At 33.1% G+C, this 14291-nt stretch overlaps 1 protein-coding gene and 1 long non-coding RNA gene across 2 annotated transcripts; one reads left to right on the top strand and one right to left on the bottom strand.

The window, feature by feature from the left end:
- Positions 1-355: 355 nt before the first annotated feature.
- On the bottom strand, positions 356-5849 carry fkbp6 (FKBP prolyl isomerase 6). The gene is made up of 8 exons (NM_001128673.2): positions 5696-5849; positions 4798-4915; positions 2927-3016; positions 2620-2822; positions 2421-2540; positions 2118-2315; positions 971-1080; positions 356-888 (listed from the first exon to the last, which is right to left on the bottom strand). The coding sequence occupies exons 1-8, from the start codon at positions 5768-5770 to the stop codon at positions 771-773; spliced, it is 1032 nt and encodes a 343-aa protein (NP_001122145.1). The 5' UTR covers positions 5771-5849; the 3' UTR covers positions 356-770.
- si:dkey-189h5.6 lies at positions 5478-13819 on the top strand. The gene is made up of 4 exons (NR_125780.1): positions 5478-5555; positions 8677-8870; positions 9737-9847; positions 13415-13819. It is a non-coding gene; the product is annotated as a si:dkey-189h5.6 (long non-coding RNA).
- The last annotated feature ends 472 nt before the right edge of the window (positions 13820-14291 follow it).

Here is a 14291-nt window from a genome sequence, read left to right as displayed (position 1 = left end):
TATATAGTGTACTATAAATCTCAATGGTTTTAACTTTCTTCAAAATAACTTCTTTAATGTAAAAAAAAAAAACATTAAAAGTTTGAGACGACACAAAGTAAGGAAATAGTGTACAAAAATTAGAAGCTGTGTTATTGTTAAAGCATAGTTCAGGCAAAGTTAATATTCTGTCATCATTTACTCACCCTCCACTATTTTAGTTTCTTATGTTGAAAAGAAGATATTTAAAGAATGTTGGTAATCCGTAGACATTATCTTCAATCTTTTCTTCCCCTAATATGGATGCCAATATCTGCAAGGATTATGCAGTAAAATGCACTAATACAAAATAAAATGATGAAATTACTCAAATCTATTTCTTTTAGCCAGTTTATTCTGACTGTTACAATTTGTATTGATTAAACAAAATATATTAGCATTTATTAAACAGTATTATAAATTTCCACATCTGATTTTTTTTCCAATGCTAACTTCAAAGCTGAATGCACAAAACAGTGATGGCACAGTCAAATTAGTGTGAAACCTTTAAGGAAAATATAAAAATTAGCCAGAACATGCATTGTATTGCCTATAAAAATAAATAGAGAACATGGTTATAGGAAAAAACTGAAAAACAAATTATATATATATATAAAAACAGAAATAAAACAAAATAAAATAGAACTAAAGTCAATTAAAAGTATGACAATGTTTTAGACAATGTTGGGAACTCACACCAACATGACATTTAGCTTGGTTTACACTGCCCACTTGTGGTCAATTGGGGGATTTTAGAGCACCACATCAGACACTGCAAGATTTTTTCTCTGACACTTTTCTGTTTGCTTAAATCCTGAGAACATCTTGGTGCATATATCTTTCTCTTTGTCCAAATAGGCCTTGTAGCAGCTGTTAAATGATTGGTAGATATGTTTAGCTGTCGCATATGTAAAAGAGTTGGTAAAACTATAAGAGAATAAGGAAAACTTACTGAGCAAGCTTTATCAGCAAGGTGTTGATATCAGGGTCAAATGGTTTTTTTGCCTGAGCAAGTGTAAGGTAGTCTTGTGCTTTCTCATAGTCCTTCATCTCCAAACAGGCCTGATTTGTGTTTTTAGGAAAGAATAAAAAAAAAAATGACAAATGAAGACAAAAAAATACAAATAATGTTAAAAATGAAAGCTTCTAATGTGATAAATGAGAAGTCATTGGTAAACTGAATAAATATTAAGCAAAACTATAAAAGACCTAATTGGATTTTGTTTCAGCCAGCTAAACATCATCAAATTAACCTATTAATCTACACTTAAATTATTTTATGTGCTCAATAACAAATAGCATGTCAAGTTATTTAGTTATTTTAAGTTTAAAGTTTAAAGTATTTTAAGTTTAAATTTAAAAGAATTCACAAAAGATGTCCTCAAAAACTGATAAATTACAGCAGCAGAACGGAACTCAAGATTTTTCTTAATGCCTTATGAAAGGTATCCTTGATTTTAAAATTCAATCTAATTTTTTTGCCTTTTTAATCTAATTTAATTAATTGCCTTGTTTTAATTTGTTTAATTATTTTAATAAGGTTTGAATATTTTTAGGTGTGAATCACACTTTGTATTAATAAATAAACGATCATATTATCTGATCACATTTTATTATTTTATTCCAAAGTGTTTATTTTTTTATTTAAGTCAAATTTCAGATGATTTTATTTTCTTATTTTAAAACTAACAGCTCTATTAATAAGTCATGTTCATTAATAAATTAATTTACATGACATATGATGTGATAATGTGGCGAAGCCAAAGACAAATCTCCACTTGTGTATAATAAAGTCAGTCATAACTGAAAACAGTTTTTAAAAAATAAAAACTCCTAATTTTAACATTTCTTCTGAAGTTGATAACAAAACAATATTTTTACTTGATGACATTTTTTATATATATTAAAACGATACAAAGCATTTAAGAAAAGCATTTTATTCAATGTCTGTACCTGAATACTATTAGATTCCTGAGAAAACCATCAAATAATGCTATTCGTACTATCTTGGTAAATTATTCACACTGTAATATTTTTCACAAAAAAAAAAAAATCAATTTCAGTATATTATATTTCATATAAAAGACAGTATGTCGCACCTGGCCACAGCGGAAGAGTGCTTTAGTGTTCTGAGGGTTGATGTCCAGTGCTTTCTGACCATACAAAAGGGCTTTCTGTGGTTTTTCCAGTTTGAGGTATGTGAATGACAGATTGAGCAGAAAAGGCAATTTAATTTCCTCAAGATGCTTCTTCTCTTCAGCATCCTCTGGTTCACGATTCTGCAGAAGTGTCATGGCCTGTAGCAGAGACCAACAGGAGCTAATTTTTAAAATAAACCACAAGTTTTGATGATAGGCTTTTTCCTCCATCCATTTACAAAAAGAAGTGAAAAAGCATGAAACCTGCTTGTATCTCTCTCGAGCATCTTCATAGCGTTTCTTATTGAAGCAGAGGTTGCCGAAGCTCCGCTGTGTGTCCAGCACATTTAGCAAAACAGACAAAGGGGCGGTATTCTGCTCTTCCTGAAACCAATATTAAAAATTACTATCTCAGACACCACAAACAAAGCAAAATTACCAAGCTTACTGCATTAAATCTTACCAAAGTCAAATCCATGAAATCATCCACTTGTGCTGAGTCCAGGAAATCAAGGACTTGCACCTCATAGAGGACTGTGGCACATGGAGGGATGTGAGGAGGACAGCCCAAGTCCCCATAGGCATATTTAGGCTTGAAGAGAAAACGGGAGAACTCGCCTTTCTTCATAGTAAGAAGACCAAGCTCTAGGCCATACAAAGTGACATCTATGGGGAAAAAGGTATGAATGACTCCTTACAGGGCAAAGAGAATTTAATGGAGAATCTTGATGTCTACCCATTCTAATGGGAGAGTTACAATCCCATCCTACCTTTACCAAGCTTCATCATTCGTGGATATTTAAGGTGGTTGGTTGTCTCAAATGGTGCGTCAGTGTACTCGATGAAACCAGAGAAATTAACTGTGGATGAAATGAGGTCTTGAAATGAGTAGCTAACAAACCAAAGAGAACATGATATAAAGGTACAGACACAACCAATTAAAAAGTGTAAGAAAGAAATTATACATTTTTTTCAGCAAGCGCACAATAAACCGATCACAAGTGACATATGAGTTTACAAAAAGATGTACAATTTTAAAGTTCAAGAAAATAACAAAGTTTTTGAAAAAAGAATCTGTTCTCATCACTACTTTAGCTTAGTCCCAGATTTATAAGGGCTCGCCACAGAGGAATGAACCATCAAATGAACCATCAACCCAGTCATGAGAGCACAACCTCTAGTGCTAAGAAACACCCACAGGTTTAAGCTCATTGGCTGCTGAGGTGACCGCAACCTATCACCTGCACCATGTAAATAATTAGGGATGCAAGCAGATTGAATGGGACACATTCAAAGTTCATGACAGAGCTTTGCATTTAATACACTTACAGCATATATTTTAATAGTTTGACTTAACGGACTTAAATTGTCTTTTAAAAAAAGTATTTTTTCAAAAACATTATTAGTCTCACAGGCCCCAATATTTCAAACTGCTAAATACTTTAGGAATAATTTTTTTCTACTGACTTTTTTCCTATGCCAAACGATGCTTTGCATGGAAAATAAGACTAATTTACGCTTTTACATAATATAAAACCACAGTAGTGTGAAAAAAGGTAGGTACTCAGGGTTCAACACTAATGATTTCTTTCTACTGGCCAAAATTTTCACTGGCCCCACAAAAAATATAAAATAAATAAATAAATAAAAAGTGTAGTGTAGATAACTCAAAATTGATTTAAAGTTCATTTTACTCATTTGAAAGGCGTTTTGAACTATTCTAATACCTCATTACTTCAACTTAAATGGAGTAAGTTCAAAGTACTCATAAAGATTCGTTTTTTTTAACTCAAATGGTTTCACTAGTACTCAGTTAGTTTGAGTTCTCTTCATTTATCGGGTTTTACTGTGCTTAAATTGCTTGATTTACTGAAATTAATTAAGTTCACAGTACTCATTTAGATTAGTTTTTTAACTCAAATGGTTTGTCTGTTTTCTCAAATAGTTTGAGTTACCTTAACTTACCTATGAGTTACCTATTTCTTAGCTACATATTTTAAATAATGTGTCAAAACTTAAGAATCTAAAATTTAAATATTTAAAAAAAATGTTAATAACTGTATAATGAGTCAAATTTAAAGTGTTATGCAAACAAAAAGAGCACCATGGAAAATGTGCAGGTATTTTATTGCAGTTCTAAATTATTTAACAAAAGATGGCTGAGTTGCCAAATTGACGGCATGTCGTACTCATGTAAATGTCTGCTTCCAGTATGTTAGATACAGACGTTTTCTTTTAGCCTCATAATATGATGTTGCAGCAATGTTTCTGTCTCTTTGCTATACTGGTTGTTACCAGGTTAAGGAAAAAAAAAACATGCTTACAACATCCAATCAGATATGAGGAACCAAAAAGTAATATTGTGTTTAAGACATGACAGAGAAAATGGTATTTAAAGTCTTAAAAGCACTGTATCGATTCTAAGACATTATTTTTATATTTTAAATCTGCATGCAATTGACAAATAGTTGCAGGCAAATTAAACTTTAATGGCGAGGCAGCACTGATCGGGCCAGTAACAATTCTGTCAATTGTCCCTAGCTTCTCTCATGCTGGCCCCTGGCCATCAGGCAGTTCTTAATGTTGAGCCTTGATACTACTTGAAAGTCATAAATGAGAAACAATGTTTAACGTAATTTACTTGATACTGAAGCATGCATTGATACAGGTGGCCCTTCTCCTTCATGGATGACCTCTTTAAGGACTCCTCCATCCCCTAATATGTCTTGCATTTGTGGAGCCAGACGCTGAAAAGGGGTCTAAGAGGAAAAAATAAAATGAAATGATTACAAATACCAACAATTTATGCATTTTAAATAATATTTTCTAATTTAATGCATCTTAAAGAGAAGCACCCATGTCCCTCAGCAAAAAATCTTTCATTCACTCATTTTCTTTTCAGCTTAGTGCCTTTATTAATCAGGGGTCACTACAGCGGAATGAACTGCCAACTTATCCAGCATATATTTTACACAGCGGATGCCCTTCCAAGCTGCAACCCATTACTGGCAAACATTCACACTTATTTACACACATACACCTCGATCTTACCCAATTCACTTTAAGCACATGTTTGAAGACTTGTGGGGGAAACTGGAGCACCCGGAGGAAACACGGGGAGAACACGCAAACTTCACAACAAATATATATATATATATATATATATATATATATATATATATATATATATATATATATATATATATATATATATATATATATATATAAAATTAAGACGAAGGAAATGAATAAATGAATGAATGAAAGTTTTAGGGCTAGGCCTATGATTTTAGGACAGCGTTCTGAATTATCATGTTCTGCCAACTCCAACCCTGGCCTTCATAACGACACATGACGGAACACTATTTACACGTTTGTGCATTCTGGAACTTGACATTTGTGCGTTGTATAGATTTTTAACAGAACGTTCATGCATGTTTAAATAATTTAAAGAAAATGGAGTTGTTTGCTAGCGCGTTTTGTTGTAAACTGATCCATTTCTTTTTTATTAAGTAGCTCACATGCTAATGTACTGTTACCTCAATTCCAAACTGACGACGCTCATCTGGAGCCACAAACTGTAGTATTCTCGGGGTCTTGCCGTTTGTTGACATTGTGCATGCGTTTTAGGGTAACACTTTCTGAAGCGCCAAACCTGCAGATGATGGACTCATTAACCTGTCACTTGGCTACACTTGCGCCAACTAGTGGACGACATTCCAATAGCATGCAGGCAGCATCAGACGCGCAGACCCACATGTTTCAGGGTTTGGTTTCAGGCCACAAGATCCCCGTGTAAATGAAATTATGTATTTGTAATATTTTGTGTATAGTTAATAAATACTGTAAATATAATTATTGTAATTATAATTTCTATATGTAGAAATTCTTAGGATGGCTCATTTAATGATAAAAAATTATCCATCATTAGGCCTACCATATGGCAGAGCCTGGCCTGGATCTAGTGGCCAAATGTGTGAGTGTGGGTTTGTAGCTGGATCGGAGCAGTAGCCAAAAAGACCTAAAACTGCATAAAGTATAAAAATAGTTAGCATATTTTATTACAACTATTTGCATTATAGTAAGTTATTATGCCGAGGTAATGTTTTTTTCCCAGACTGATAAACTTCCAGTGAACGGTTAATGTGACTTTTTTCCATTTTTTACGGTTCCTTTTTACACCATTGATGTTATAATGTAAATAAAATACAATCAGTTAAAAAGACTTTGACATTCATTTAGTTGCTCCAACGTAAAACAAGACAAAAAAAGTCATTTACTTGTACGTGTCCATTAGAATCAGCAGGCTAGCGCAGAAGCTTTATTGCATATACTGGGGTAAAATAAATGCTCATATTATGAAGACATGGCGGAAAAAATGTAATTTAATGCAGTGCTTCTTGTACAATCTGAGACCCACTTTATATCGAATATTACTCATCCAGTGGATATCGCTGATTTTTAAAGAAAACAGACCTTATATATTGCAAAATATATGCACCGATTTTGCAATGACATACAGTTCCCCAGAAACGCTTAACCCAGGTTACAGGCAAATTAAAAGTTCTTTAGCATACTTCTGCATATACTCTATTGCTGTTGGTTTGATAAGGTCTTGTCTGTAGCTCCAAGACAACTATTATTTCAAATTCTAATTTATTCTGAGTAAGTTGCATTTTTGAGATCTACTGAACACAATAAATAATTCATATAAATCACTTAAATGCAGAATATCTGCAGTATTTTTCTGATTAAATATTTGAGGTGACATCATGCATAAAGCATTTTGCACCACAGTGTTTAAAGCGATAGTTATGGCCAGACAGAATCTGTAGACATTTTTGCTGAGAATTGTGTAAAAAAATCAGCACATTTATGCGGAATGATTTTGAGAGTATCATAACAAAAAACTGAATATATAAAATAAAAATAATATTTTTTTTTTACTTTTATTTAATGTTTACAATTCAAATCCAATCAGATATACTTATTTGGTTAACAAAGCAAGTCTTACAGTTTTGGCAGTTTAGCTCCAACTCTAATCACACACACCTGCTTATAGATTTAGTGATCTTGAAGGCACTGATTAGCATGTTCAGGTGTGTTTGATTAGTGTTGCAGCTAAACTATGCAGGACACCGGCCCTCCAGGACCCAGTTTGCTCACCTCTGGTTTAAAGGAATAGTTCACCCAAATTTGTAAATTCTATCATTTACTCTTTTCAACCTTTTTGAGTTTCTTTCTTCCTTTAAACCAGGGCTGCCCAAACTCGGTCCTGTAGGGCCAGTGTCCTGCATAGTTTAGCTCCAACTTCCTTCAACACACTGCCTGGAAGTTTCTAGTATACCTAGAAACAGCTTAAGTAACAAGTTCAGGTGTGTCTAATTGGGGTTGGAACTAAACTTTGCAGGACACCGGCCCTCCAAGACTGAATATGGGCACCCCTGCTTTAAACACAAAAGTTGACATGAAAAATGTTGATTCCTGTTAACTTTTTTCATACGATGGATGTGGATGAGTACAAGCTACCAGCATACCTTAAAATATATTATCTTGTGTTCTACAAAAGAAAGAAACTTAAAGTTTAAAACCACATGATGGAGTATAAAGGATGTTCATTTTTACCTTGAGTAAACTATTTCTTTAAATGTTTTACGAGGTAGGACTTATGGGGAGGTGAGTCAAATTAAAGGAATGAATGTCGTTATAACCTAATTTAAAACAGCTTGTATAACTTTAAAAAGTTAGAAACATGATTAACTTGGTTTAATAAGTTATTTAGTCCCACATGAAATCATTGTGTGCAGAAATTATTTCCATAAATTTCTAAAAAAAATTTAGCTTATTGAATATATATATATATATATATATATATATATATATATATATATATATATATATATATATATTCAATAAGCTAAAATGTATATATATATATATTTATATATATTCATTTTTTATATTAATACCGGTAGTAATATTATTAAATAATATGCAAATGTTTATCTGATTTATCTAATGATTATTTTATACAGATAATTATTTATTTATATGTCTTTTAGTAGATATATTATATGAGAGACTTGCCTTGTTTAAAAAATTTTAAAAAGTAAGTGTTTCATGTCGTGTTTTAATGTTTTATTTACTATACTATCAAGTTATTGTGCATAAGTTAAACATTTCTGCAAAGAAATAGTAAAAAATGACTGCACATTCTGTCTGGCATAGTTGTTGTCATTACTTTGACCATATCATTATTTACAGTATAGAAAACACTGGATTAGTTGTCACATACACAGACTTTCACTGTTCCTTGGTTATGTATATACAGCTAAAGCCATATTTATTACTACTGTTAAGAATCTCAACATGTGAAAAAGACTAATGTTGCTGTAACTATTTATACTTGACCAGTCAAACCACTATTGGAAATTCTTGAAAATTCAACAGGAAACTAAAAAAGGCACTGTTTCTTAAAAATGTTATGTATAATTTGTCTAATTCAATGAATCACCAACAGATTATTGGAAGGGGGAAGCACGTAGAGGAGGAAGGGCTTCCAAAGCAAAGCAAGGAGGAGCCTTGAGCTGCACACCTTCTTGACGTGACGTTACATGGACTTTGCTCTCACCTCACCTGTCTATTCTTTTAGTCTTTCTCCATCTTCAGATCCAAGCACAAATACAGGAGCCAACAGGAGACTGCTGCAGAATGGTGAGTTTTGCTTGAAAATTCTGTATAGAAACAACAGAATTCAGTATTGTCTTTGTTTCAAGAACGTGAGTCTAACATTCCTGTAAACTTTCTGAAATGTTATGATATGAAACAAAAGCTACATGGACAAACCTTTTGGTAATCTTATTCACTTTTGTTTGCATTAATTACTTAAGAAGGTGAATAAACCCTCTGCCTTCAAAGTGCCTAGTTGACTTTACTTTTAAAAGTTAGTAAACCCATTGTAACTTGCTACTGTTACAGTCACTTTAACCCAATTTTTATAACTACAGTCTACAAATAGTTTACTTGAAATTTTTAAGACAACAGGTTTACTCAGTAAGCAAAGTCAACTACTTTAAAGCAATGGATTTACTCACTTTTTCTAAGTAGTATGATCTAATTACTTTTTAACAGGTCAAACAGTAGCTAATCAGAGGTGATGAAGCCATAAAAATCATAATCAGCTAAAGGGAGAGATAAAAGTGGCTCTAAATTCACATTTTTAAACTCCCATCAAGCCTTTAATCTAAATGGGATTGTAGTAAATTCATGATGTTCTTTTGTTGCTTTGGTGACCTCTGTTGTATTAATTTTTATGTTGCTTTGCATGAAAGTGTCTGCCAAATTAATAAATGTAAGGGAGTGTGGAACAAAATGTATGCCTGTTTTGCTTTCTCCATTTCAACATGAGGTTTACAGCATTTTTTCCAATGCAATTTTATTGGATCTTAAAAATGTTTGCTAATTACCAATCATTTATGTGATGTGCATTTAAAGCACATTAAAGGTACAGTAGAATGCAGCATGTGTACACTAACCAAGCATATCATGCCCAATTTTGTCAACACTTGTATCTGTTTTAGGATAAATCTGAGAATGCCAAGTGTGAGGCAGATGAGGAGAACGCAGCTATGCTTGGAAACACAAATAAAGCAGGAGAAACCATTGATGCCATTCAAAAAGCTGAGGGCACTGTGAGTAATGACTCTCTCTAATGTTATGATCATGTTATATTTAGAATCAATATTATTTCCATGTGAGTCAATTAGGAATAGAGGTTTTCAAGAATCAAAACATTATCTTATCTAACACAGCTTTATTATTTTATTAATCTTTCATGTCCATTATATACTCTTTATTTTTCAGCAAAAAAAAAAGATTGTTATAAATGTTTTATCATAATCACCAATAAAAAAAAAAATCTTTATCTAAACTATTTAAAGAAACTTTTTAGAAAATAGGCTCAATTTACAAATAAAAAAAAAGAGTTTTGCCTTTTTTTTAATCTGCTTAGCTGATCTCTGGGTCTCACTTTTAGCTTAGCGTATAGCATATCATTGAATCGGATTTCGGTTGTTGCTAGATTGGATATGGTGGCGGCTGGAAGTTAATGAGAATTATTTAGATTATTTATTAAATTTCCTATTTATTGTATTTTATTAACGTCTACCCCCATCCCAGCCCTAAACCCAACCATCACAGTAACATAAAAACAGTATTGTACAGAGTAATATTTATGCTATATATTGAAATACCCAATAAGTTGTATTTTTAATGCCTACCCCCAACCATAAATCCAGCCGTCACAGTACTGTAAAAAAAATAATAATTATTGGTATATAGTGTCATAAAAAATGCTGCTATATTGATGTGCTTATCGCACTTCCCGTCGGTTGCGTATCCAATGTAGACTTTACCTCAGATTTCAGCATTAGCAATTGACAAAGAGTTTCAAGAATTTTCCTACAGTAGTAAAAGCTTGACTCTTCTTTTGTTACAGTGTATACTAAGATTGACAGAAAATGAAAAGTTGCTATTTTCTAAATAGCTTGAATTACAGTCATAATAAGGAACTTTGCTGCCATACCATGGCTGCAGCAGGTGTAATGATATTTTGCACATATTATTTCACACTTCCTGTACAAACAGGTGGTAACATTGGAGCTGTTTACACATGGTCACATGCGCATTTACTGATTAGTTAGCTGTGCGATTATAATGTAGGCAGGTGTAAAGGCCCTCCGGTAACTCAGTCAAGATTAATATTAATCCAGTCGTTTAAACCACTTCAGGAGGTGGTCTGAGTGCATGCATTCTGGACTGCAAAGGTCAAAATTCATCTGGTTATTGAAACCACATATGTTTTGACTTCCAAATAACAAAAATAATAAACATGAGCATGCATGTGTTATGAGTGGGGCCAGACAGAATCTGCGGACATTATTTGCTATTTCTGCGCAGAATTGTGTAAAAAAAAAAAAAAAAATCTGCATATTTATGCAGAATAATTTTGGGAGTATCATAACTAAAAGCTGAATATATGAAATACAAAATAATACCTTTTTAACTTTTATCAATGGTTACAAGGCAAATTCATCCTTTTAGATCCACTTATCTGGTAAACAGCAAGTCTCTCATATAATATATCTACTAAAAGACAGAAAATATTACTGCACAAACTCTATTTAAAAAAAAACCTAATGAACATTTTTATATGGTAATAATATTCCTGAAATCAATTTAAAAACAGAATAAATACAAATTTACACGCATTTACTCAAGTAAATAAAAAGACTACGATTGGCTAAAAATCTGCAGAAATCTGCCACTAAAAACAGTTTGATATGTTTGTTTAATTTAATTTTTGTTTATCTGACAAGGAAACTTTTTTAAGACACAATTATATGGTCAAATGTGAATGGAACTGTTTTCACAAATCAGGTAGCTGAGAATTTGAACAAAAACATTAAGGGACAAGGTTATATTGACAAAGGTTACCTGATTGCAGGTGCATCAGGTGCTGCTTAATATCATTGAAAAAATACTGACATTTATCTTTTCATGGGTCTAAATACATGATGTAGCGGCCGAAGCATCAAGATTTAAATAGGAAAACCATAAAATTCTGGTCATTTTTGAGCAAGATGCTAATGATCGAACTCAGGGCTATTCAGAATTAACCTCCAAGTGGCCCAGCCCGTGGTTAACCCATAAGTTTAACCCTGCCTGGACTGACAAATAATTGTTCATGTCACGGATGTGATGACAGATTTCATAGCGATGTTGAAAAATAACTTTGCTGGTCGACTGGATGGACTTGATCTGCCCACAGAGTTGGCCGTTTTTGTCAGAGACCCGTTCACTGTTGTAATAGAAGGGGATTTATCTGCCAGAGCTAAGAAACTGGTCCCTTCCATTGACGAGGGGAAGTTCACACTCAAACTTGTTGACATGCATTCATCTGTAACCATGGCACAGGAGCTTTGCACGAACGAGTCTGCAATGTTTTGGACTGATGTCAGCGCACATCAGTACTCTTACATTAAGAAAGTATCGATCATTATGCTCAGTATGTTTGGATCAACATATACATGTTTTTCACACATGAACTTCATAAAAAGCAACTCTCGTTGCTCCCTGACTTGACCATAAACTCCACCAATGCCTTCGAATTGCATTGACAACTTATGAGCCTAAAGTCACTGCTCTCGTTCAAAACAAAAATTGTCACTTCTTCCACTAAATCAGCTGGGTAACTAGCCTACAATACATCAATATAATGTGGGATGCGTAACAGAGACATGCCTAATCACACATGGTGATTTAAAATATGTTCCCTCAGTGTTGATATAGTTGAATACTGTGCACTTTTTATTTTATACACTATGAGATGTTCCTGGGTCAAATGTGTGCAAGTTGTGTGATATTTACAGGTTACATACCTGTAGCCTAGGTTAGTTTTTTTCTTTTCTTTTGTAAGTAGAAAAAATAGGGGCTGCATCAGGTTTTGTTAATTCAGCTCTTTTTGTATGCACCTTTTGCTCTGCAAACTGACCAAAGTTAAAAGAGAAACAACAAATAAACCTTGTGTTTTTCAATTATGTGCTTGTCCTGGTTTTAACATTTGTCATTACAAAGCAGCTAAAATGACTGGCCCACTAATCTTCTTGGTTTGACAATTTACGCCCAACTGAATTTGTAATTGAATAGCCCTGGTCTAACTCAATTCAATGATCTGTGCTGCTAAGCTAAGAGTGCTCCCACCAGACCTGGAGATCAGCTGAATGCGTTCAAATATGGTAAAATTAAATTGTTTAAATCTACAGGAGTAAAAAAAAAAAAAAAAAAACAGGGCGTCTATTTAAAAAAATAGTTGTAGAGTTCTTTAAAGGATCACAGCACAGTCACAAAATACTAAAAAATCTTATTCACTTTATCTTACAAACACTTGCTTTACCTATTGTCAGCTAGAGATTTTAAGCATTTAAAATGAAAATCAAATTTAGTTTGATCACAGTGCATGTTGGAATATCTCATTTGAAAATGCTTTCTAAGTATATAAGTCATTGTTGAATGATTTATAGTGCAGCTCTAAACAGGTGAACAGTCTATTTGGGTTCATTCACGTAATAGTCATATTATTACTAGTGTAAACTGAAGATAAAAGCAAGTGAAGATTACTCACAGAATTTGTTGAAACTTTATTTACATTTCTGTACATAGAATCTTCACGTCCAATTCTATTTCCATTTCAATTTCAGAGTAAGAATTGTAAGGAATCTCCAGCAAAACCAAAAGGGAACCAGAAGTTGGTGTACCTGCGGGCTAATAAAGGACTCATTGCCATTGTATTGGTTTCAGCTGTTATTATATTTGCTGTCGTGGTTGCCATGCTTGCCACTACGGAATCAGACGGGCATGGCCATGGTCACGGGCATGGCCGCTCCCAATTGCACAACATCACAAAAAAACCTTAACAGGAGATGCAGCAGACCAAGAGGATAAATCAGTTCATCATTTTTGTTTTTAACAAGACTTTGAATCATGTTTTGTGTAATTTGATCTGACAAGAAATTTCTGCCATTATTTATTCACCCTTATCTTCACAACTTTTTGTCCCAAAGTTGTTCAATAAAGCTGACTCAGCTTCATTGTCATATAAATACCACTTTTCTGGAAACACTATGAAGAAAAACGCATTCCCCACACTGTGCTGACTGTTTGGTATATAAACATTAGAAGATGTGGTTACAACTGAGGGCATTTTCTAAGGTCAAGTACATAAATGCATCATTTATTCTATTCTGAGTGACAAAAAAAGCACAGATCTTTTTTTTTTCCATTTTTTTTTTTTTTTTTTTTTTTTTGCTGTGGTTACAAAGGAGGGGTCATATGAGGCTAAAGATTTCAAATATAAATCACAGCATTTTTTGTTCACAACCAGCTTTTGCATGTTAAAAATTCACTTGTCAATTGCCTCAATTGTGATAATCATGTTTGTTTCGAAAACTGTATTTATTTTGTTAAATGCTAAATTAAATGTTGCCATCTATTTTAATCTTTTATCATATTGTGAGCATTAAAGCATTATATTCTCATTATATTCTCAGGAGTTTCTTGAACTTCACAGTGTTCAGA

Source organism: Danio rerio, chromosome 5 (genome assembly GCF_052040795.2).
Source record: "Danio rerio strain M-AB ecotype USA chromosome 5, GRCz13ab, whole genome shotgun sequence".
NCBI lineage: Eukaryota > Metazoa > Chordata > Actinopteri > Cypriniformes > Danionidae > Danio > Danio rerio.
This window is presented reverse-complemented; position numbering and strand designations above follow the sequence as displayed.